Source organism: Marmota monax, unplaced genomic scaffold (genome assembly GCF_021218885.2).
Source record: "Marmota monax isolate L192 unplaced genomic scaffold, Marmota_monax_Labrador192_F-V1.1 WCK01_AAM20220418_F8-fsc00081, whole genome shotgun sequence".
NCBI lineage: Eukaryota > Metazoa > Chordata > Mammalia > Rodentia > Sciuridae > Marmota > Marmota monax.
This window is the reverse complement of record NW_026695234.1, coordinates 2,769,691-2,794,935: the sequence shown is the minus strand read 5'-3', so window position 1 is coordinate 2,794,935 and position 25,245 is coordinate 2,769,691. Positions and strand designations below refer to the sequence as shown.

Genomic DNA, 25,245 nt, shown 5'->3' with positions numbered 1-25,245 from the left:
CATTCTTGATTCAAATAGGGGGAAAATGTATTTGCCAAGTGAGTGGACACCATATCATACACCGGAAACCATGTCAATTGACTCTAGAAAAGAAACTATATTAGCTGAGCAGTTGTAATTGGGGATACTGCTTGGTTGAGGTTGAAGCAGTTCACAGCCAATCACCAGTATCCATCTTGGCCAGCTAAATGGAAATATGATAAGTCCACAACCCTGCTCTGAAGGGTGATACTAATCTTGACCAACCTCCCTCAAGCCAGATGCAATACTCTTTTGTATGTACTCTCTTGGCTGCAATGGAGAGAGCTATTTCAGAGGTTTCTACTTGCCTTCCTTACTATGATCATTTTTTACCTCCACACCAAGGACACAATGCACAGAATTTGTCAATCCCAATTTCTATATGGATTGGAAAAATGGCATCCAGGTGGTCTGTAGCCCCTGTGGGTTCACTGTACCTGGGACTTTGTCCAGACTCTTTTTCTTCCCCAATCCTATGTTTCCACTTTAATATGGGATCTTTGGATATTGCCATTAACTCAACCCTTGTCCAACAGTTCTCAAAATGTCCAGGCATCCCCTTTTGCCCAGTCTGCAGTCCCTTGAGTAAAAGGTCTTTCTGAGGTTGTCTGGGATAATCATATCTGTACAGATTTGCCATGTCATTGCCGAGTCCTTCTCTTTGGGTACCATTTACGTTTTTACCCTACGGATTCTAGATTGAAGACTGACTCAGGTCCAGAAACTGAGCATGGATGGTATGTTTTTATTAGGCAACAGCTCTCAGTCTTTCCTCATCCATTCTTCCTCTTTTTAAAAATTCTATGAAGTATATAGTAAGCAATATCCTTGTTGGTTGCCCATCAACTTTACCCACTAAATGTCCTGCTCTTTTAGCCATCTTCAGAGCTCCTATGGATCCAGTCCCCTTAACTACCACTCTGATCCTCTAGGTCATTATGAAAATTATGACCACTCCAGCTTCAGGCAGTAGAGTGCTGTTACCTGGCCTCTGTTGCTCGTCATCTCCATGGCCCTTGGGGAGCCAACTCTCTCATCACCACCCAGCATTAACCCTGACCTGCAGAAGGGAATTGCCACTGAGCTTCTTGATGAGGCCAGTATATTCCTGCTGGACTCAGTGGATGGTGTGTCTGTCTCCTGAACCTTTCAATCCCTCTTCTGCCACCTGCCACAGTAATTCAGGCATCTCAGTCTCACTCAATGTGAGCCATCACTTTTTCTAGGCTTCTAGGAGCTACCCTAGGAACAGGTCTGTACCTTCCTTTGGGGTCTTCAACATAGTGTTAAAGCCCGTCTAGCTAGAGAGTATGCCCAGGCCAACAAACTTTCCCCTATCCTGTGTCATGATCCAGCCTCCTCCATGGAGCACCCTCAGAACCCAGCCCCCTGGGTACTCCCCTTCCCCTATCCCATGCCATTGTGTGCTGGCCAGATCCTTCAGCTCCTTTAGTCTTTAGTCAGGCCTGGCATGTCTCTGGCTGGGTTACGCTGCAACCTGACCCTGATTATAGCAGAGGAGGTTGGAGCAGCTTTCCAGCAGAGCAACCGTGGCCTTGAGGGGGAAACTCCTCTCTATTGTCTTCTTGTGCTGGGAGAAACTTTAGCTTTTAATGGGATGGAGGGGGACATACCTGAAGGCCCAGACATTTTAAGAAAATTGGATAATCAAAATCTTCAGGGGCATCTACCCAGATAGCTCCATCGTATGTGTTTGTGTGTGTGTGTGTGTGTGTGTGTATACTTATTACTCTATATATTTATATCTATTTCTGCCTACTTAGTGGGGACATATTTTAAGAAAAGTATTGTTAGGTGATTTCTTCATGGTGTGAATATCACAGAGTGCAGTTACACAGACTAAGATGGCAACAATGTCACTAAGTTATAGGATCTAAATGGGACCATTTTGCATATGTGGTCTATTGTTGGCTGAAATATCACCATGTAGCACATAACTGCACATATAAACATAACATAATTTTATGCATATATAATACATACAAACATGTATTCTTTATGTACATATGTACTGAATCATATATAATATACATGCTGGGGTATATACATAGTAAATGATGTGTGTATGGGTGTGTGTATATATACATACAGTATATGTTTGTATATATATTTCTTTCCCAGCCATGCCCTGATTTTTCATAATAGAGCTGCCTCACTTGAATAGTCTTTGCCACTGGGGCTTTGGTTGCAAATCTACCCAATATAGGAGACCTGCTTTGGATGGAATGTGCTAGGCCATTGTTACCCCATCTTGCTCTGTCATTGACCAGGGTCCACTCCATGAAGAATGTGCCCCTGGCTCCAATGCTGATGCTGGGCCTGAGGGGTTGAGCTGGAAGCTGATGGCCAGCCATATCTCCCTGGGCACAGTGGGGCTCACCTATAATCCCAGGACCTCAGAAGGTAGAGACAGGAGGATCACAAGTTCAAGGACTCGACAACTTAGCAAGACCCTGTCTCAAATAAAAAAGGGCTGGGAATATAGTTTCATGTTAGAACCCCACTAGTTTAATCCTCAGTTTAAAAAAAAAGAAAAGAAAAAGAGAATTGTACTTGTTTTCAGGGCATTTTATCTTTTGTCTTTTTGTGGTATCTCCTGTTGCCTAAAAGCAGCATTAATCTGTGCCATCTTTGTAAGGCACAGATGTCTTGGGTGACTAGCTCCAAGCCACCCCCACCCCGCCCACCCCATCTAAATCTTGGCAGAAATTATTGCCCACCTCATAGTTTCAACAAAATAAGTCATTTTGCTGATATGCCAGGGAAGGAGATTTTTTGTCATTTGTCCATCTGTGACCACTCACTGACCAGTTTCCCAGCCCAGCCGTGATCAGCCAGAACAGCCTCTCCCCAGGCACCTGGCACTCACTGGTAGCCAGATTCTCAAAGTCATTCTCATTCATTTCTGCTACCATCCAGCATGTCTGGTTAGACCCAGATGGCATCTATCCCAGCAGCAGTCCTGCCTCAAGAAGGGTGAGGATTTAATATGGGTCGAAAGGGCTGAGATAGAAATATCCTGGAGTGCATGAAAAACGAAGACCAAAGAAATTAGTATGCCTCTAGCAGCTTTTTAAAATAGAGCCAACTCTTGCTTCAAGACATCTACGTTGACCTTTGGACTAAAACCCTAATAAGAACAGGACAGGGAGAATGAATGCTTCCCTAGGCGAGTCTTGGATTTGGGTTTAATTTTACTTCACATAAGCACCCCCAAAACTAGATCTTCTGTTATATAAATATGTGCCTTTTGGAGGGAGACAGCCTATTGACATCTGTAAGTAAACAGAGGTGGACAGTCCATATTGCTAGTGAGAGAATAGACTTGTGCAAAACCTACTGAATTATCACAGGCTTTGGGGAAAATATTGTATAATTTAGGCTAAAATTTTAGTTCCCCAATCACTTTTTTTTTCTATTTTAGGACAACTTGCCCAGACCTGAAATTATTTATTTTTATTTATTTGTTTGTTTGTTTATTTATTTGGGTACAGTCAGCATTTCAATGTCTGCTCAGAGAAAATTTTGGAATAATTTTAGGCTTTTCACTCATTCAAGTTACGTCTTTTTACCAAATTTTATTTTAAACACTTTGAGCAGTATACTTAGTTTATGTAGCAGCCAGTTTTTCTCATCTTGCCTTCACCGGCTGCCTGGGAGAACGCCGCTCCCATGGTCCCCTTTTCCACAATGCCTCTGAAGTTCTTTACTTACTGCACGTTCTTATCAGGAGGGTCTATGGCCTCTCTCCCTGCAAGGACCCTTAGTGGGCACCAATGAAGGCATCCAGGACGTGCTGGGCTTCCCCTTGAGAAATGTCCTGCCTTGCCCTGGGAGCCTTCCTTATTCAGGGTTTTGCCTGGAAAGCGCCCTGTTCTGTCCTGTCCTGTCCTCTCCCATGGCACAGCTGCGGATCAGGGAGAAAAGAGAGGGACTAAAACCTAGAAAAATTCGGGAAAGTTTCTTTAAATACTTCATGCATACCTGTGAAAAACCAGAGTAGAGCCTATCTGTGAACAGAAACAACAACAACAAAAGACTTCAGTAGAAACCCAACTTCATTTAAAGGTTGGAGGCAGCAGCTTTGTTTGCAGTTTTAATCCCATGCCGGTGGATGCTAATTCTGTAACATTATACAGTTGCCTTCTTTTGGGTACAAAGGGAGAAGGGGGGTTTTCTTTTTTGTGTTTTTCAGTGCAGAGTGATTCTGATCAGAAAGAACCAAGGCTTCAGCTCCAAGTATCTGACATTTCCAAATGAATCTACTTTTTTTTTTTTTTTAAGAGGCGGGGGGAAAGGTCTAGTTTTTCAAGGAAAGGACCTCTCTACGCAATCCTGAAACTGATCTTTAGATTTACTTTTTCTTAATCAATAGAAAAAAACCTTGATTGCAACTCAACACTTCCCTGACTCTAGCGCAGAACTAACTGAATTTTTGGTTTTAAGAGTACGGGATTCAGCATCATTTCAGGAATCAGAAATAATTGGCAGCAAGTTGAGGAGAACTGACATGAATTCTTGTTTTACCTAATTTTTCCTGGTTTACCAAGATTTGGCTTAATATTTCTGACTCAGTTCCTCCAGTCTCTACAGAACAGGTTAGTGACATTTTTCATAAATACGAATATCTAAATGAATCCTCCGTTCCTGCTCTCTGCTTACTGTTTCCCTAAGAGCTCATGTCTTAAACTTGCATAGCACCTGCTCCACTGGAGCTATGTGTGTATCTCTACTGAAGTTCTGTGCCATTTTCAGCAAAACTGACTAATATTTAATAAGTGTTGCAAATTTCCAAGTGCGTACTTGACAACTGGAGATTTACAACAAAAATCTCACAGGGTGAATTCTTTGCTATTTCATGAAAGTTTGACTGAAGAATGGTGAAAATCTCAAATGATAAGTTTCTGTAAGAACGCTGTCAGGAGCGAATTTCAGAGGCTGGCCACACACTTTGGTGTGTGCAGGTGTGTGTTTTAAGTTGGAGCTTACATGTGTGTTTGCATCCTAGCTTTGTGGAGCAGCATACACCATCCATGCCCCTGAGAGCAAAACCGCTAGTTGAACTGATTAAACTAACATGAGAACATGTCCATTTTTGCAATGTTCTTTCTTTAATTAACTTGCTGGAACTAATTACTTGCTTGTGTGCTGGCTTCTGTCTTTATTGTCATTCCAAAGAGCAACCCTGGTGTGGTTCTTTTTGATTACCAATGTAGTTATCATTCACTTTGCTATGGAAAGATGGTAGAGAGAGTCTCAGACAACACCTGAATCTGGTCAGTAAAATGATGGGTTGGCTCCAAATCATTGAGAAGGTAATGGCAAACTATAAATTTCCTACCTGTAGAAATGCATGGTGTCTTAACCAACATTTCTTTGATCCTGATGGAAAGCCCTTGTGAAAATTAGGAAAGCCAGGTTTGGGGTTTGTGTGCTTGAGACCTGACCCTTTGGAGTTAGGTGTTCTTTTCCGGGGCTTTATCAGCTGCCGATTAGGAACCTTTCCTTTACTCATAGCTGCTCTCCTCAGTCCTGTATAAATTACCTGACAATTTGCGTGATCTTATTGCACTTCCAGATGGCTTCTTCTGGGGTCTAACTTGTTCACAAAGTATTGAACTTGGGAGGACCTGCAGCCTTCAGGGAATTTCAACCCGACTCAGAACTATTGATATTGTGATGTGAATTTGTTCTATGATGGTTGTGATGTGTCTTGGGATTTGCCACCAAACACACCTGGTGTTCTATTTACTCTGGCAAGCTGGGGATTTTTTTTTTCTTTTTCTTTTTAAAATTCCAGGATGAATTATTCATCATTACTTAGAATTTGGGTCTCTTTCATCTTCGCACTTGTACAGCACCAAGGTGAGTACTACAGAATTCCATAAAGCTCTCGATTAGCATGCTCTTGAATTTATAAAGAGACACTTTTGTTGGAACCATGATTGTAAGGGCAGGTGTACATGTGTCTACAGATACAATGAGAAAAAATGTAAATTAAATTCTGTTGTCAAGGGTAAAGTACATTAACTTTGAATGATGTTCACTTATATTCTCACTTTTTATTATTTAACTTAGAACACAATTTGTGAAGAAGTTATTTAATGCAAACTATTTCTATTAAAAGAATATAGAGTAGTTACCTGATCACTTATTTCCATAAAGGCATTTAACTTGTGTTAGAAACTTTTAAATATATATATTTATTTTAGCCCCAAATTAAGAAGTTACAATGTCACTGATGTTGGTGACTGTGTATCAGTGAGCTATGTCATGGCCAGAAAATCTAAAAGTGCAAGTGGAATAAGACAATTATCACCTCTGTGGTTCCTTCTTTTCTCTGACCTTTTTCTTTGAGCACTGCCCCGGGTAAGTGAAAGTCCACACATATTTCTTTTTACTGTAGTTTTCTTTAAAAAAAAATTAGACAAGAAAAATGGGGCACTGCACATAGATCTTGAACTTTTATGATTAGAATTCTAAAGCATCTTTATTTTGCTGATATGTTTGTTTGGCTCAGCTGGTGCATGGTCACAGTCTTAGATGAACAGGTCTTTATGACCATGTGTGGCCCCAACATTTTTCCAAGGTTGGGTGAATTGAAATAGCTATAACATGTAAACCCCACAATGATCCTGCTGACTCCAACCTCCTACTTTTACTCCAAAAACAGATTTTCTTTGGTGAAAGAAAGAATCCTGAAAACATAGTTATGTTTATTGTGAACATTTCAGCCATTTCAGGTGGAGAATATTCCTTCTTTTACAAACTCTGATACTATTGATAGGTCATGCTGCTAACAGATGTATATATGCGCAAATAGATATTTATATTTATTTATATAATTAAAAAAATAATAATGGCTTCTGAGATGGAAATTGCTGTCGTGTAAACCTACTCCCTTTTATTAAGCATTCTTTTTTAATTTAACAAGTATTTATTGAATATTTATAATATTAGATACCCTTATTGTTTGTCGTCTTCTTAAGATTGAAAAATTTCAACTGTCTGTTCTTTCCTGTTCAAAATCACAAACTAGTCAGAATCACTCATGAAGAGAAGAGATTTGGAACTCACTTCACATTTTGGACAGCCAGAGAAATTAGGAACAGTCTCCATGTCGTTTCTTTCTTCTCCATGAATGCTTATAGGTTTTCTCATCCTAGGCAAATTGGCCAACACTGCCCCAAATGCCAATTAACCTTTCCAGGAAAATTATTATAATTCAAGGTGAATTTGAGCCCATTAACACAGTTAAATGCTGTTTTTCATACTTGGGCATGATTCCTAAAAAGTTCCCCATGAGAGACAAATCCATAGCATGACTTGATTTTTTGCTCTTTATTTGAGGAATTCTGTCACCCTTCCAATTCAGGAAGTATTTGTGCATAACATTTTAGTAGGGATTATAAAGAAAGTTTTTTCCAAGTCCCTATCTTATAGGAATTTAGAATTTATTACTATTATGTAAATAGGCAAGCTAGAAGGTCCTGCTTCAAGTACTGATTGTAACATCAAGTGTGGCTCATTGGCTCAGTGCTCCTGGGATAAACTATTGGCAGTGCCTCCTACAGGTTAAGATTTGGTTGGCTTCCCTGAAACTTTTGGGGTTTGGGGAACAATGCATATACTCTAATGACCGGGCTAGTTTTCTCTGCTCTCCTACTTTGTGAGCCTCAGAAAGAGATCAGCTCTTGGTCCAGGCTGATCTTTTCCTGCTCCCTTTCCAGAACTAGGGGGCTGGCACTTTGGCACTCTGGGCTGCTCTCTGGCTGCTCTGTGTGCTCCTGTCCGTGAGCTGTTGTCTCTTCACTAACAGACTCCCAAAAGAGCAGCACAGTCCTTGGCCAGTTGCTCACAATCCTATCGGCTCCATCAGTGCCGAACAGGGACTTTCCCAAGAAGAGGGCCTGACGTGACAATGGGCATGAAAGGGACAGCCTCTGGATGGCTGTGAGTGGGAACCCCAAGAGCGAAGGCCAGAAGTCCAAAATGGATTGACTACTGCCCCTGAAAACTACAAACAGTTTTTTTAATGGAAAAAAGAGATGATGTTTCATTGTTCTATTTTTTATTCAAGAGAAGAAAGGTCAGAGGCAGAGAAAAGAGACCTGAAATGTAGATAATTTCATAGATGCAATTGGACCTTGTTGTTAGTAACATAGACCCTGGGGAAGTTGTCTCATTTCTCTTGCCAAACCAGGGCACACTTTGCAAGAGTTTGAATGGGAAACATAGAAGAAATAAGCCACGTACCCAAGGAGGTGGTAACACTGCCACAGGAGGGGCCTATGTGTTTGTGTGGTGACTTTCACCTTCGACCAGGAGGGTGAGGAAGAGCCCTGTGCCTCTTCTCCAGAGAGTTCTCAAGTGCCCATCCTCCCTGGGCTCAGAAGATCCCATGTCTGCCTTTTGTGAACAGGAGATGGGCACAGAGCCTCTCAGAGCCAGCCCTCAATCAAGGTCATTCACAGGCCAGTTACTACAAATCCTCTCCTCTCATTTTTGTCCTGGTTCCAACTGTTGTTTACTTCCTTCTGGGCTCTGGTATCTTCTTTTTCTATTGTGTGGCAGGAGGGAGGAGACTCCTTTCAGGAAAAGACATGATACTAGAATTCTTGGCCACAGCCACACTACCTTCTCTCCACCTTGCTGTCTCATCCAGAGGCAAGGCCTCCCGACCATGCCAGACCTAGTGGCTTCTGACAGCCCCAGGCAGTGTGGTTTCACTGCCTTCCAGCCGGTTCTCAACGTTGCTTTCTTCAAAATGCACCATAGCCTAGGAATAGAGCACCGAATGCTTTCTTCTAAGGAGAAATGGTGCCTTAACCTTGTCTGTGTTCTGAGTTCACAGAAATGGACACCTTCCAGAGGCAGAAGGTAAAGGCCTGAATATGGCTTAGGTTAGGATAAAAGGCAAGGCTCTTTGACCTGTGGTTAGCTTGGAAGCCATACTCAGAGAAGATGGCTTTAGGTCAGAGGGAAGTAGCTTGCATAACCAAGAGGGAGCTGCCATCTGCCTAATCACCATGTCTCTTGACAGTTCAGCCCAGGGAGCTCATGTATCCATTTTGGCAGAATGACACCAAAACCCCCAAAGTAGATGACGGAAGCTCATCTGAGATCAAGCTGGCCATCCCGGTGTTCTTCTTCGGCGTTCCCTACCGCACTGTCTATGTAAGTGGAGACGCAGCCCAGCTGTTGCTCTGTGGCTCTCCTTTTTGTTTGTCATTAAGGAAAGCATGTTAAATACCCTCTCCCAAGGCTCTGGAATGGAGGATTTATTGGCAGCCAAAACGACAAGTTCTGAGATTTCATGAGCTGATAGGTTTTATGATTAAGAAAGTCAAAGGTATATTTAATGGCTAATGTTCATAGTAGAGGAGTATACAGGGCAATAAATTGTGTTTGTGGGTGATTAAACACAGAAGTGAAGCAGAGGCCCCAATGCCATGAACATTATTTCTGCTACTCGACAAGATAAAAAGATACAATGAACCACGATAGGAGCAATATCATTTTTCTTTCCCTTCTGGGGGGTGTGAAAAGTTTAGGTACCTGCTGTTCTTGGGCTTCCAACCAATTTGAAGCAGAGTTGGAGCCTAAAGTAGGGGAAATCAACTATCGTATAAGAGTCATTTACAGAATTGGCCACCCTCATTGGGTCTGTACCTATGCCAGAGGGTCCCATTGTCAAGCCTGCACTCAGAAATGGTAACTTTCTCTGTCAGAGCTCCCCGGGGCACCTGCATTCTCAGGCTTTTTTTGGATCATTGGTTTAGCTGCTGAGATTGTTGCACATCAAGAGGAAGGTGCAGAGTGGCTGAGCCTTTCTCTATCTTTGGCCTTGAAGGACTAAAGAAGCCATATGTAGATTATACCACATCCTATCCTATTCTGTGTCTTGCTCAGAGATACGAATGGGACTCTGAGCACCTCCACCTTTGGCCCTCTGCACATCTGACACCTCTACTTTCCCAACTTGTGATGGATAGCTTGAGGCTGATTCCCACTCAAAAACAGTTCCCTCTTCCATTACCTGGCTGGTAGTTATCGCCTAACCAGTTGACCCTGAATTGGTAGCATCAACATCACCTGGACACTTGTTAGCAATGTCACATCTCAGGGCCTAACCCAGTCCTACTGGATCAGAAACTTGGAGAGGAGAGCCTGACAATCCAGTTTCATGTGCCTTTCAGGTGATTCCAAGGCTCACAAAAGTTTGAGAACCACTGATTTTAACTATAGAATATAATCAAAACACATGTGAGTCATTGCCAGCTTCTTCTTCGAGTCTGTGTGTTTTAATTACACCTATTATTCCCTAGCAAACACATCGCTCTTGGCATCCTGAAATGCCTTTTATGCTCTGCTCACAGCAGGGCCTCCCCAGTCTGTGTTTGTAATAGCTGACTGTGAGTTTTGGAACGTGTTGACCTGATTTTGGAGATGAGACGGAGTGTAGGACTTCCATTCTAGAAGCCTTCGCTTCCCAGGTCTCTAGAACAAAGGTATTTAGTTAAGCTCTTTTTCCCCCTTCATTATACAATGCTGCAAGAAGCCTGAAGAATTCTTGTCCTTGCGAAAGGATAAACCATCGTTTGGGGCAGACTTGTTCCAGGGTAAATTATTCTGAGTTTCTAGGTCATTGAGTAGTGTAGTCCTTTGCCACCCTCTGGGTTGTTCAAAGACAAGAGGCTCTTAACATCCCTGTTGCTTTTTTTCCATCTTCTTTCCAAACCCCATATGCTTGTTTCCAAGGTGTGACAAGGTACACTTACCCAGGTGCAGATCCCTTGTCTGTGGGTCACTATTAATGTTCATAATGTTATTTGATCAATAGGAACCTAAATGAATAAATGTAAAGGAAAATGGCCCCAGGGCTTCCTTACCCAGCTGTAAGCACTCCTGTCTTATATGTTCTGTTGTCCAAGCCATGCAAGCCACTGGGTAAATCAGTTCACCTCAGAGGCAGGCAGAAGCTGGGTTATTCATAGGTCCTGTGCGAGGAAACCTACTGACTTGTGATTTGCAGTAAGGTTTTGTAATTTCATAAGTTGGCTGAGCCATTTACAAATCATGAAGAAATCACCGTAAGCAAGTCATTTACATATATAATGTAAGGTACTCATGTCTCAATTTTTATGAAGTGATTGTACAAGGAAGCTATCAAACTGTAAGAGCCGGAATGGAATTGGACATCTGGAGGTCTTAACCTTGTCTGTGTTCTGAGTTCACAGTTCCGAGTGACATCAATAGAAGTCTTAAAGTTCTCCTCCAGAGCAGGGACGTGGTTCATCCTGAGATCTGAGTTCGATGAAAGAATATTTGATTTATCTTTCTCTGACTTACCTCTTTTGTTATAAAATAAGAATCAAGGACTAATATCAAGCTCCTCAAATTTAAATTTAACTTGCTTCTGTGTTTTTGTTTTTCCTTTCTATCTCAAATCTGTCATTCTGACTTTGGCTTTATTACCCACATTGCCCCCAGGCTGGCCTAGCACAACACATACAGGCACAACCCAGTACTATTTGGTAAGTGCCAATAGAGATAGGATAGACATCATGAAAATGAGACTGATTATTAATAAAAAAAACCAAAGCTAACTACAAGCTGAAAGTGAAAGAAAGCCAGTGTGTGTGCCCTGAATCTTCTCCTTTGGACCATGGTGCTGACATTGAGTTTTTTAAGTCAGTCGTTGAGAAGTCTTTTCCATTCATACAATTAGGCAAATGTCCATCTTCGTTTGTGACTGAAGTTGTCCTGATTTCAGATCCACTGTGCAACACTTCTCTCATTTTGTAGGTCAATAACAACGGCGTTGTCTCCTTCAATGTGCTGGTGAGCCAGTTCACACCGGAGTCCTTTCCCCTGACGGATGGGAGGGCCTTCATTGCCCCATTTTGGGCAGACGTGCACAATGGAATTCGAGGCGAGATCTATTACAGAGAGACCATGGACCCTGTCATCTTGAAAAGAGCCACCAGGGACATCAGGAAGTACTTCAAAGACATGACAACCTTCTCTGCCACTTGGGTTTTCATTGTGACATGGGAGGAAGTCACGTTTTATGGAGGCAGCAGCACCACACCTGTAATAATTCAAATTTTCCACTTTCCACTTCATATTCTGACATCTAATTCTTGTCCATCTTCACTACTGTGAAGGAGTCTAATTGGTAGAACTGAGGAATGTCAGTTCACTTGAGTTAAACTAATGGGTCTTGCCACCCACTTTCCAGGAAACAGAGGGAAATATCAGAGTGAACCAGTCCAGTCAGCTGTAATATTTCAGAAGATGTGTCAGCCCAATCACAATTCATTAGGAATGTCTAAAAAGAGTCCCTCAACCATGTTCTTGCAGAAGGTGGCCTTCCTGTTTTGCAGTAGAGTGATCAAGGCACTGAGACCTATACCAGGTCCCATAATAAAGGGATCCAGAGGACCTCAAGGGTCTTTTTCTCTTGCCAGAGGCACAAAATGTTTCTCTCCATCAATAATTTCCTCCCCCAACCCTGCTCCATAAAATCTGGTAGAAAGAGATAAGTAAGGTGCTGGATTTGGGTACAAATGACCTGGCTCATTTTAGTATGTTATGACATTTTTTTATTATGACCAGGGTTGATATTATTCATATTTGATGTTAATTAGAGTGGGCAGCTAAAGCGTTTCATGAATAAAGTTTTAACATCTGCTCTGAAATCCCAAATGAGCAGTCAAATAAAAGTCAAATAAGAAAGATTATCGCTGGCATTATCGTAGAGATAATCAACTTTCTACATAAAGGGACAGAATGTGGTTTTCAGGAAAGTCTGCAGCTCGTTTGAGTGACTTTGACAATGGAAGTTTTTGAAGTAGCAGACACATGCATCTTCAACTGCATAATGTTTCCAGTAAGCAAAGATAGCTAAAAAAGTTACCCTCCCCTTTCTTAGAATTATTTCTAATTCCATCTGTTTTCCCACTTCCTTGGCAATGAGTCAATTGTTTAGGGGTGAAACAGAAACTCCCAAGTTAGAGAGAGGTTGAAAAGTGCTGGCCTTGCAATCTGTAGCTTCGACGCAATGAGCACATTGTGTTTTAGCACTTTCTGGCCAGAGCATCTCAGAGCACTTTATCTCTAAGAGGTCCTGCAGAACAGAAAGACACAAGTTTAAACAGTGGATGCATTGGTTAGAAATAACCTCTAAAGAAGCATACATTTCCCTCTGTCATGTTCTGGATCGCTAACGACTCCTCAGGTGATGTTTTATGTCCTTTAAGTCTCATATCTTACAGCATTAGAATGTAGGATGCCAGCAATCGATAAATTTTAGTGCCAGTGGGGGAGAACAAGAGAAGGAATGCCCATCAAATGCTGACCACCATTTTTTCCCAAAAAAACTTCCATTGGCAATAAAAATGGCAAGATAATTTAGATACTTTCTGGTTTGTACTTTGGAATGAATTTCTGAACGAGGTGAGATCTCTGTCTATGAAGACAAATGAGGAAACATCTGAGTGCTCTGAGCTCTGGGCCTGCCATAGCCGATGCTGTCTATGATAGAATTGCCCAGGTATATGCCTTCATTCTAGAGCTGCAAGTGTCCATCCATCCCTCCCTTTGAAAAGTGCACCACCTGTTCCATAGAGGAACGTGGATCATCAGGCCAACTGAACACTGGCTTGAGAGATTTTTTTTTTAGAGGCAGATAGTGCCATAGAAGCCCTGTAAAAAGGGAAGGGGTCATGTTTACTTCAAGGAAGGAAAACCAATACTTATTGAGGGCTTCCTATATGCCCAGCTCTGTAAGAAGATATTCTGACTTATCATTTAAACCCCACAGTAATGTTCCCCCAAGTGCTAGCTCCTATTCCAAGGTGAAATAATTTGCCCAAGTGGCAAGAAAAGGAATTAAAAACTTCCACAAAGCAGAACAGGGGTTCCCACTCACTAAATCCTTGCCTCGTTCCTCAGGGGTCCCCTCCAGGCATCATGGGAAGTCCTCTGAAGCAAAAAGGGTTTTTCAAGAACTGAAAAACAAGTTTTTACTGAAACAAATCCAAAACGTTTTTATATGAATAAAGAAATGTCTATGTGTAGGGGTATGTGACGGCAAGCGACAGTGTGTGGGGGGGCTGGTGTGCATGCAATACAGTTAGCCTCAGGGTGCTGTTGAGATGGCTGGTTGGATTTGGAGTGACTTATAGGGTGGGAAATAGATTGCTCTCAAGAGCTGCTTGGACCACAGATATTTCCAACTTCATTTTGGGGGAAGGAATTCACTTTTGCAGGAGAATCCTGCTCTGAAAGAAGGTATAACTTTAGTCCTCATGTGACCTTGACTTTGCATCTGCCTCTTGAACCTGACCCCACTAGTGACCTTTTAGCAACCTTGAGCTGACTGCTGATTCATTTTTGTGTCCTACTTTCCTCTTTTGTTAAAGGAAGTCAAAGAATGAAGGCATATACCTGGGCAGCTCTATCATAGACAGCATCGGCTATGGCGGGCCCAGAGCTCAAGGAGAAAGCTTTTCTGTACTAAAAGGGCTTTTCTTTGCTTGCACCTTTCCCCTCCCTGGGACCTTCTAGAATGGGGAGATCTGGGGCTTCCAAGATCCTCTACCCCAGTTTGATTACACACGATAGGGATTTGGGTCTTCCTCTGAGTTGGACAGAATGTTAACTGGGATGGTATCAGGAAGCTGGAGAAAGGGCTAGAATTGAAAAGAAAAAGGTCAATGCAGCCTCTGCTTTCAACTCTATTTTTTATTTGCATTTCCTGAAAATCAGGGGTGAGGATTAGGAAAGGGAAATAGTAAAAAACAGAATTTGCTGCAGCTTATTTCTGAGAACTCGTTGCAAGGTTTGTTTGAATTTATATAGCATCTCTGTCCTAGAAAGTTTAAAATTAAGACAACATGGAAAGACAGTGCACTGATAGACTGGGAGCTCTGGCTTGAATCCCATCATCAATGTAAGGGTCACCGTGAAGTGTCCAGAAACTATTTTCCTTAGTCCTCAGCTTTCTTAGCTACAGGTGGGCATGGGGGCTGGAGGTGCTGCTCAGGAGCAGAGCACTTGCCCAGCCCGCATGAGGACCTGAGTTTCATCCCCAGCACTTCCAAAATAAAAAAGGGGGGAAAAAACGATGGGAATGGGCCAAAAACATTGGCCATCTTAACATTGGTCTAAGTTACAAATGAGCACTGAGGATTTTACAGATAGAGAGCAATACATGAATGCTCAATTAGAGGAGCAATTTCTTCCCACAAAGTGCTTTTTAAAAACCACTTTCCAACTTCCATTTTAAAAAGGGGAGACATTTCGTCAAGATGTGTTTTCCAGGAATGGAGAGAGCACAATCCAGAGGACCATTTTAATCCCACTGACTAGCATTTGCTGGCTCTTCCCCCTCCCACCCACCCTGCTGTGGGAACAGGTATTTGCATCCTGTCCTGGCTCTGTGGCTGCCTATAGTTATTCTCATGCTGCCATCTATAGGTGCTCTCCTAATATCACAAGCTCAGCCGGGGCCTCTGAATCTTCTGTCTGCTCCAAGACAGAGATGTGAGCTGGGCGCTGAGTCAGACTCCAGGTTTATCTCAGGCAATTTCTCTTTTAGACGCACCATCCCACATGTCTCACTTTTCCCACTGGAGGTGAGAACAAATTCAGAGAGAAGGCAGAGCTTGAGGGCCGGGCTGCAGAACAGCTCTGAGCTGCTTGGGGACAGGGTGGGGGGACCAGTAGTGGGTGTGCTTAGTAAGAGGAGCTGTCCCTGAGGAAAGCACCTCCTGGGAGTGGCGTGAGACCATCCTATCCCCTCCTGTAGGTGAACACCTTCCAGGCTGTCCTGGTGTCTGATGGCTCCTATACATTCACGCTCTTCAATTACTATGAAATCAACTGGACCACGGGCACAGCAAGTGGTGGGGACCCCCTGACGGGTCTTGGAGGAGTGATGGCACAGGTAGGTGGTTCTCCATGTCATCATCCTGCCCATCTAAACCACAGCAATCCCTGCTTGTGCTGCTCAGCATCCTGGACAGAGTCCTGCCAACAGCTTTTAACTAGAGATGCTGGTGATCGTGCAGGTGGACGAAAGGCTAGTCTTTGCTACGTGACCTGGAGGGTGGGATGAACTAGGCAGGTCTTTTGCACCTTGGATGGCTGCCCCAGGGAGTCTAGGGGAGAGGGTGACTGGGTTTCAGATGTGCTAAATTTGAAAAGTAAGATACTGGACCAGGTAACCAACAGAGGTGGTGCATGTGATCAAAAGTCTTATCTTCCTTTTGTGCTTCAGGCAGGATTTAATGGTGGAAACCTCACCAATTTCTTCAGCCTCCCAGGCTCAAGAACCCCTGAGATTGTGAATATTCAAGAGACCACAAATGTCAATGTTCCAGGCCGCTGGGCATTTAAAGTTGACGGGAAGGAAATTGACCCGGCCAACGGCTGCACCTCTAGGGGTAAAGCATTTCCTGTTCTCTATGGCAAAACAGGGTTTGTTTGGTTTAGATTGACAGGCAGGCTTTTCAGCCATGGGGGCGGCCTCATTCGGATGCCTTACTCTTTTGACATCTCTCAGCTGGGTAATAGAGATCAAGGTAATTTTAGCATGCACATTCATCACTCTGGGAGCTGAAACTCTGCATTTGCTACGCTGCGGCTTTTTCCAAGTCCTTGCCTGCGGTGCGAACGCAGCTTTCAGTTCTGAACAACTCCAAAGTGGACCCAGATCTTGAGTGATTTCTTAGGCCGACGGACAGAAGGGAACCCTCCTGTTTAACATTATTTTTGTTGTTGTTGTTGCCATCGCCGTTTAAATTTTTCTTCTCCTTACTCTGCCATCTGCACTTTGTAGCTCCACAGGAGTGGGTGGTCTTGGAGTGTTGCCAAGTCCCGGAGAGGGGTAAATCCATACTTTCTAGTATAATTAGAAAGAAAGAAAAGGTAGCATAGTCTTTCAGTCAACTTCTCTTTAAATCTTCCCAGCAGCAGCAAAACATGCAGGAATTTGGGGAAAATCAAAGTTGGCTGTAGGTCTCTGTGAACAAGCTGTAGTTGAACCTCAGTGGGTTTCCTTTACATGGTCATCCAAAGTCTGGAGCTTTCTCTGAACTCTCAAGACCTCTTTGGATGTGCAAAATAGCCTTGGACTCTCACAGGAACATCCCCATTTATAGATATCTGCCTCTTGTGTGTTCAAAAGTATTCAGAAAATGGGATTTCTGTTAATATTTCTGCTTCCAGGAGTAGAGGCTGTGGCAACTAGTGGAAGAAAATTGGGCCCTCCCTACTCGTCCATGTGTCCCTATCATCTATCCATCCATCCATTCACCATCCATTTGTGCAACCATCCACTCCCACTAATCCATCCACCTACCCATCTACTCTATCTATCTAATCATCTAACCCATCTATCCAGCCACCTACCTATCCATCCACTCACCATCTCCAGCTCCATTCATCCATCTGTCCACCAAGCCAGCCAGCCAGCCGGCCATTGCAAGTTTCCAAAGAACACCTTGAGAGCTCCAGTGAGTGCCAGCGACTCTATTATTTGAGAAATATTAGCCAACTCTTTTCAAAAAACCAGTGATTCCTGGTGTACAACATTCTTCTTCTTTGTGCAGTGCTGAGCATCGAACCCAGGGCCTCATACATGTTATGACATTATTTACATTTCTTAAATTAAGTTTACTCAATATTACATTTCTTAATATGGAGTCTTTGATATACTCCCTCCCTTATACAGGTCAAGATACTATAGACTTCCATGACACTAAAAAGGTAGAAATGATAGCCACAAGAACAATGGTGACACAGTGTAAGACGTGAGAGACCCAAATACAAGGTACTGTAGAAACAGAGGAAGACCTTTAGAAACGTGTTTTTAGATCTCTAGGAAAGTTCTGATGTGGAATGAGGAGGTCTCTTCCCCTCTTTGGGTAGAAAGCATGGCTTACATGTTTTGGCAGCCCTGAAAAAGCTCCAGCCTACGTCTTGACTCAGCTTTAATTTGTTAAACACTCAGAAAAATCATCTTCACATGGTCTGAAATGCCACTCTCTGCACTGTGGTCAGGCTCATCAAACCCCTTCCTTTGCCCCAAGGTGAGGTCATGTGTGAAGACAGCCTGCCTGGGCATCCTTGCCTTTTGGACTCTGTGAACATACAAAAGAGCTTTGGAATTTGGCCAGTTTTAACCATATAGGAAAAAATCTAGGCCCAAAGCTCACCAGGAGTTCTGAGATAGTGCCCCCTTCCCTCCTGCAAGGGAAGAGATAGTGCCCCCTTCCCTCCTACAGCCTCACTTAGATCCAGGAGAGAGACTCACCCCATACCTCATCATCCCTTTCCCCTTTCTGGCCTGAACCAAAGCCTGACAGTTTATAGACTCTCACCCAAACATCTCTTTCCTTTTGTCCAAGCATCACGCTGCTGACTGGCTGTGGATCTGCAACCTAAGTGCCCAGTGACAGCCTCTCACCTGAGTCTTGGGAATGAAATGCTGTGATAATGGAAAACATTGGCTTGCAGAGCCATGGAGTTGGTCAGATGCCAGCTGTGTACAAAGTCCCCACTTTGACTTCATTCTTTTCCTCCTGAGTTATGGGTTTGGATTTCATACACAGGACAAATTCAATATCCTTATACAGACTGCTGTGCATTTTTATGTGCCACTGAATGTATATCAATCTAATGAGATTAGAATTTGGCCTGGGTGATAGCAGGAGATGCAATTCCATAGAACTGGTTTATTATATCATCATTTCACAAACAAAATTGTCACGGAGAGTCTACCTTTTGGTCCAAACCTCCTCTATTCAAAGGCATTTTCCTCTCATTTACTGGAAGCCTGAAAAAGCAGAGAGTGGAAATGATATTGAATGCAGGCTGTTACAATATATGCAGCCTTGAATTAGTGCCAAACAGTGTTGAGGATCGAAGGCCCATTTTAAGGGCTAATGTGTATGACCTAACTGGGAATGTGAATAAATCTATTATCTCGTTTTGGGGCACTATTCTCACCAGGCATAAAACATAATTGCCTGTTGAGACATGTTCCCGTTGGACATGTATAGAAAGGACTGTTCCGGAGGCGCCCATCCTTCTGCTTGAATTAAGCTCGTAGCCGTCTGTGGTTTGAAAGACAGTCAATTTTATGAAAATTTGAGAAATATTAACCAACTCTTTTCAAACAACCAGTGATGCCTGGTGTACGACATTCTTCTTTTTTGCCATGCTGAGGATCGAACCCAGGGCCTCACACATGCTGTGACATTATTTACATTTCTTAAATTGAGTTTTCTTAATATTACATTTCTTAATATGGAGTCTTTGATACATTCCCTCCCAAAATTCCTCAGTTTACAAATGCTGCTACCTCTATCACCATGTGTCAGCTCTTTCATAGCATCACCGTTCCCCATGAGGCAGGGATGAGAAATAACATTATATATATTTTACAGATTAGGAAAACGGATACACATGGGAATTAAGTCAGTAGTCTTGAAAGTTGATTGCACAGTTGTGACCATTGCAAGTTCTCTTGGTTCCAACACTAACCCAGGATTAGATCACAGACCCCAGATCAGCGAAGTTCCTGTTCAAGTGAAGGTTGATATTAGCAAGTGACAAGTTTCAGGTTTTCTGGTGGGGAGATTATTTATTTAGGGAAGTTATTTTAAAGATAAAATTCCTACTAAAATAAATGGCAGTGAATATTTTCATTGGCACATACCTACCCCATACAGCATCCTCCTTTTGACCTTGAATTTGTCAAGAATTCTATCCAATGGATAAAGAAAAGAGAGTGTTGGACTTGGACAGGGCATAGAGGTGAAGGGAAGACAACTCATATAGGTGTAAACTCTGCCTGTGAAGCATTTATAGGATTCATGGGTCTTTGAAAGTTCTATATAAGTGGTCAGCTCTTTCCAGAATCTTCCCAGGGAGCAGGGATTTCTATGTGTACACCTGACTCCTGATTTGTGCTATTGATCTTTTTTGGCACCCAGAGGGCTTCCAACAAACATCTGTTGACTGAATAAACAAATTAGCAAATAAATAAGCTATTGCTGAGTTACCTGGGTACATTGGGTTTTCTTTCAGAATACCCCTCCTCAGATTCCTGAAAAGAAGGAAATGATTCCCGAGTGTCACAGTCTTTCACAGACAGAGGCAATGTCTTTCCCTGAATGTGGGTTTGCTCACCAACTGCAGAGTTGATAATGCCAAGGCTTTGCCTGGATTCAGACACACTCATCTTGGAATCTTGGCTTTAAACCTGAGCTGCTGAGTGATCTCAAGATGAATTACTCAACCACTCTGAGGCCTCAGTTTCCTCACTTGACAAGTGAGGGCTACAACCCCCCATTGTGTGGATTACATGGAATAAAGGATGTGGAGCATTTAGCCCCACACCTGGCACAGAGGGTAAGTGCTCAGTAAATGTTGGCTCTGATGTCATTATTCCCCAGGACAGTTCCTTCGGCGAGGGGAGGTGTTTTGGGATGACCTGAACTGCACCATCAAGTGCCGCTGTCTGGATTTCAACAATGAGATCTACTGCCAGGAGGCCTCTTGCAGCCCCTACGAGGTGTGCGAACCCAAGGGCAAATTCTTCTACTGCAGCCCTGTGGAGATCAGCACATGTGTGGTGTTTGGAGAGCCACACTACCACACTTTTGACGGCTTCCTCTTCCACTTCCAAGGCTCCTGTGCCTACCTGTTGGCCAGACAGTGCTTGCAGACTTCCAGCCTCCCCTTCTTCAGTGTGGAGGCCAAGAATGAGCACCGAGGAGGCTCTGCCGTCTCCTGGGTGAAGGAGCTCTCCGTGGAGGTCAATGGTTACAAGATTCTCATCCCCAAAGGAAGCTATGGGAAAGTCAAGGTGAGACCCTTTCCATCCTTCCTAGGGAGATGGAGAAGTTAGAGATTCTTCAGCCTGGGGAAGATTTCCCCAAACGTACTAGTTCTGTTCATCGTTTCTTCTACAGTACCAAAAAGACGCAGGCTCTTCCTGCTCTACAAATACCTTTTAAGATGCTTTACTTAGCCAAACTTTATTTGTACAACAGCTTCACTAAACTCTTTCCTCAAAGTGTCCATTCATTTTTTAATTTAAAATATATTAACATCCTTAGATTCCTCATGGGTACACACATATGCACACACACAATCACACCACTCAGAAGTAACAGGGAAGACAGGTCAGTTTAATTTCCCATGGACCTGGCTGTAGTCACATGGAAAGCCCTGACGATGGTGTCAGCACAAAGTATAAATCCCCAAATCTGGGATTAATAACTCTTATCCTACCCCATCCCCCATCCTGTTTGCCCAAGAGCTGTTGTTTCATCTTCAGAGAGAGCCCCACATTGACTGATGTCTCCAGAGGATCTGGAGTAACCTTGCTGGTTTCCTTAGGGAGGCCTGTGTGGGAAGTTCCCACGAAAGCTTTTCCTGAACACCACTCTACCAGAATCCACCATTCCCATGTAGAATAACAGAAGAACATGGGCCTCTGCTGGTCTGTTTAGCATGTGCAAATGAGGCTTGCCACTGTCCACCTGGATTTCAAGCAGAGGCATAGACAAAAGAGGGAGTGCGAAAAGCCACTAGCAATTACTCAATTTGTGAAGGCCCCAGTTTTCATAATGTTAATGAAAACCTTGTTGCAACCATGTATTTATTCAAGCAAAAATAACCAAGACCACAAGGGGTTGATTGCCGCAACCGGTGCAATCCTTAATCCTCATGCATGGAGGTCTTTATGGAGATTACGAACCAGACTGATGCCAGTACAGGGATTTCTTTCTTAGAAAAAAAAATGCATTGTAGTTTTAATTGATGTAGCATGTCAAACAAAAGGTAGGACTGGGGAACTAATTCCACTTTTCCTGGCTCTGCCCTTCCAGGTCTCTGCAGCTTAACAGTCTCATAATTAAGAAAGTGAGCTCTTCCTGTGCTTGAAATGCCAGTTTGCTTGTTATTTGGTTAGCCTCTCTAGGGAGAGCCCTGTATATCAAATCAAAGCTAAGAGTTTGGGTACAGAATTTTGCAGTTTCTCCATTTTAAATTTATACTGTGCGTTGAGCACTGTCCTTATTCTATAGGTAGCTGCTAACCTTTCAAGCTACCCATTTTCACTAGCTTTCCTCTACTTTGCCTGTATTGTGAAGATGATGTGGATGATATCCGTAGTGGAAAAAGAAAGCTTCATGCTTTATTCCTACTTTCCATTTTGATTAAAATTCTTTTTCACCCACAGTCAGACTTTTTTTTTTTTCTGGAAAGAAAGGGGCACTGTCATTTTTTTCAGGCCCAGCAGCTCTGCTAATTTTGTGTGGCTCTGTTCCACCGTCCAGGCGTAGGGCACGGATTCCTCAATTTTCTGTAGCAACAGGGAGATGTGGATGTGAATATAAATGTTTCAGAAAGAAAAGGTTATGTGACTCCAACTGCAGGCTAACAATGGCTGCCTTTTCCTTTTGCCAAATGGTTTCCAGTGTCTTTGAATACACCTGCTCTGCTGGGGACAGTGGCTGGATGGATGGCAGAGTCCTGACCCAGGGTGATATGGGGACAGGCAGGGAGAGGTCTGGGAAGCAGGAAGGAGCCCCAGATGCCTGGGAGGCCACTGTCTCCTTCAGCCACATTGTGCCAGGCTGGGAATGGATGCTAAGCTCTGTCCTCCCAAACTATAGACCCTCTTTCTCCAACCCTGTCTCCAGATGCTGGGGTTAGGAGGTGTGTTCTGTCTATAGATTTTCCCCTGTTGAACTGTTCTCAGATAACAACATAAACAATTTAGAATTGTGTATGCTAATGAGGCCAGAGAAAGTCAACATAACTCAAAATCCGTATGTAACAAAGACCTCCTTCTAACTAATACTTGTAGATTCTCCTATTTTCTCACCAATGTAACCCAGTAGAAAGGGAGCTAAGGTTAACTAGTCCATAGTAACAAAGAGCTCAGACTCTGGGGTGGGACCTGCCCAAATCCCTGGGGTGGGACCTACCCAAGTCCCAAGTAGCCTCTTGGATCCTCAGTTTCTTCATCTGTAAAATTGGGGTAGTTGTGTCTTTTGGGAAGCGCGCCTGAGCTGTGCTCCAGAATGGGCTGCTGCTCTTCAGCACTGGGACAGAGACAGCAGAGAGCAGTGGTGAGAACGCAGCTTTGGAGCACAACTGGCTGGAGTTGGGGTCCTGCCTCCTGTATGTAAGTCACACCAGCCCTGATCCTCGTTTTCCTCATCTGTAAAAAGGGAACATAATAAGGATCTTTAAATTTGTCATGAGCATTAAGTGGATCAGCCACATGTGCAATGTCCAGTACAAAGCCTGGTGCTCGGCACGTACTCAGTGCATGCTGGCTGCACGTGGCCATCTCTGAGATTCCTCTTCTCTCTCCTCGCCTTGCCCTGCCCACATCCTGGGAGAGACACTGCTGGAGAGGGAAGTGACTAGAACACAGGGAGGAGAAAGGAGAGCAGAGAGGTGAGGCTCATCTACTGTTGGTTGCTTAAGGCCTAGAGGGACGGAACAAGAAGTCACACATCAGGATCATCAGGATAAGACTTCTCCAAGAGCTCCTGTGCTGAGCACCATGGGACACAAGCCCTGGAGGCTTAGTGATGAGTGTAAAAGCAGGTGCCATGACACTCAGACCTGGAAAAAGGCATCAACTGGGATGTTACTGACATCTACAGCCAACCCAGGTGTGAGGTCAGCCAGAGCGGGAGGACAGATGCAGGAAGCTGGGGGAACTGTTGCAATACCCAGAGCCTGTCTATACCACGGCCTCTGCCTTGAGAAACACAAGACTTTGCCCCTTGTTAGCAGGAGTTTAAGAGGACAGGGGAGCACTCAGCAATCAATGTATCTGGCATTTAAAATGTTATCAACCTTGGGCAAGACTTCTCCCTCTCCATCCCAGCACAGCACAATGCATAATAATTATTCCATACTCTACCAGCTGTCCTTCCTTCATGGCATGGCTTTTCTCACCCTTGTAGACTAAGTTGGCCTAGAAATAAGGATAATTAGCAAACTCCTTGGCTTTTCTTTCTATGGCTCTCTGCAGGACAGTTTCCCAATGAAGCCTACTTTTTTGTCCCCTTTTCCCACTGCTACCATCTGAATATTTATGTCCCTTCCCATTCATATGTTAATATCCCAAACCCCCAAGGAAATGGTGTCAGGAGTTGGGATCTTGGGAGGTGATTAGGTCATGAGTGTGGAGCTCTCATGAATGGGATAAGGGTGCTTATAAAAGGCCTCAGGGAGCTCATCTGCCCTGCCATGTGAGGACACACGGAGAAGGCACCATCTATGAACCAAAAAAATTAGCCCTTATAGACACTGAATTGATTAGCACTCTAATCTTGGATTTCCCAATCTCTAGGACTGTGAGAAATACAAATACATTTATGTTGTTTTGTAAACCACCCTTTTTATGGTGTTTTGTGATAGCAACCCAGACACAGATAGACACAGGCAGAAGACTTGTACCAGGAGTGGGGTGCTGCTGTGATAAATACCCCAAAAATGTGGCAGCAGGTTTGGAACTGGGTAATGGTGGAAGCTGGAAGAGTTTTGAGATGTATATTAGCAAAAGCCTACATTACTGTGCATTCATTAGGGTGAGTCTGGTGAGGGTGAACTACCCACCAATCTGAGAGCTGCATGTGGTGTCTGCTACGGTAAATCTTGGAAGTGATATTTACACGTCTACAGTCTCATCTCCTAGAAAGTAGCAGCAATGGCACCAGAAACAAGTGTGGGTCCAGGTCAGCCCGGAAAGTTGGTTTGCACTTACAGTCAAGCCCACGAGGGCTGTTCTAGGAATAATCATTCCATCCCAGCCTGTGAGTGTGAGGGTCTAAAGATGCTAGTCATGGTAAATGCGAAAAAGAAAATTTTCTCTCTCTCGGAAGCTTTTCAAGCCACCTGCTTATATTGTTTAGCCACCTGGGACTCACTCTTGATTCTTCCCCATTTCTCATTTCCACCAGGGCCAGCTAAGTGAGCTGCATAAGCTCGTGCCTCCCCCCTCCCATCCGCGTCTGGTCTGGGCTCTCATCCTCGTCCTCCTCCTTGACTCTTGCAGCAGTTGCGTCTGGGTTTCTTTCTTCTTACCTTGACTTAGTTCAATAAGTGCTTCTTGCTGGGCAGCATGGACTTTCTAAAATGCAAATCTAACTGTCA

At 43.5% G+C, this 25,245-nt stretch overlaps 1 protein-coding gene across 1 annotated transcript in view; it reads left to right on the top strand.

Annotated features, from left to right (window-relative positions):
• Positions 1–25,245, top strand: part of LOC124088837 (tubulin-specific chaperone cofactor E-like protein) — a 138,646-nt gene that overhangs the window by 65,605 nt on the left and 47,796 nt on the right. Inside the window, exons 8-13 of the mRNA XM_058577094.1 lie at positions 5,843–5,907; positions 9,086–9,219; positions 11,851–12,138; positions 15,860–15,997; positions 16,331–16,496; positions 20,514–20,926. Of these exons, the coding sequence (XP_058433077.1) occupies positions 5,843–5,907; positions 9,086–9,219; positions 11,851–12,138; positions 15,860–15,997; positions 16,331–16,496; positions 20,514–20,926 (1,204 nt within the window). The remainder of the gene's footprint in view (positions 1–5,842; positions 5,908–9,085; positions 9,220–11,850; positions 12,139–15,859; positions 15,998–16,330; positions 16,497–20,513; positions 20,927–25,245) is intronic.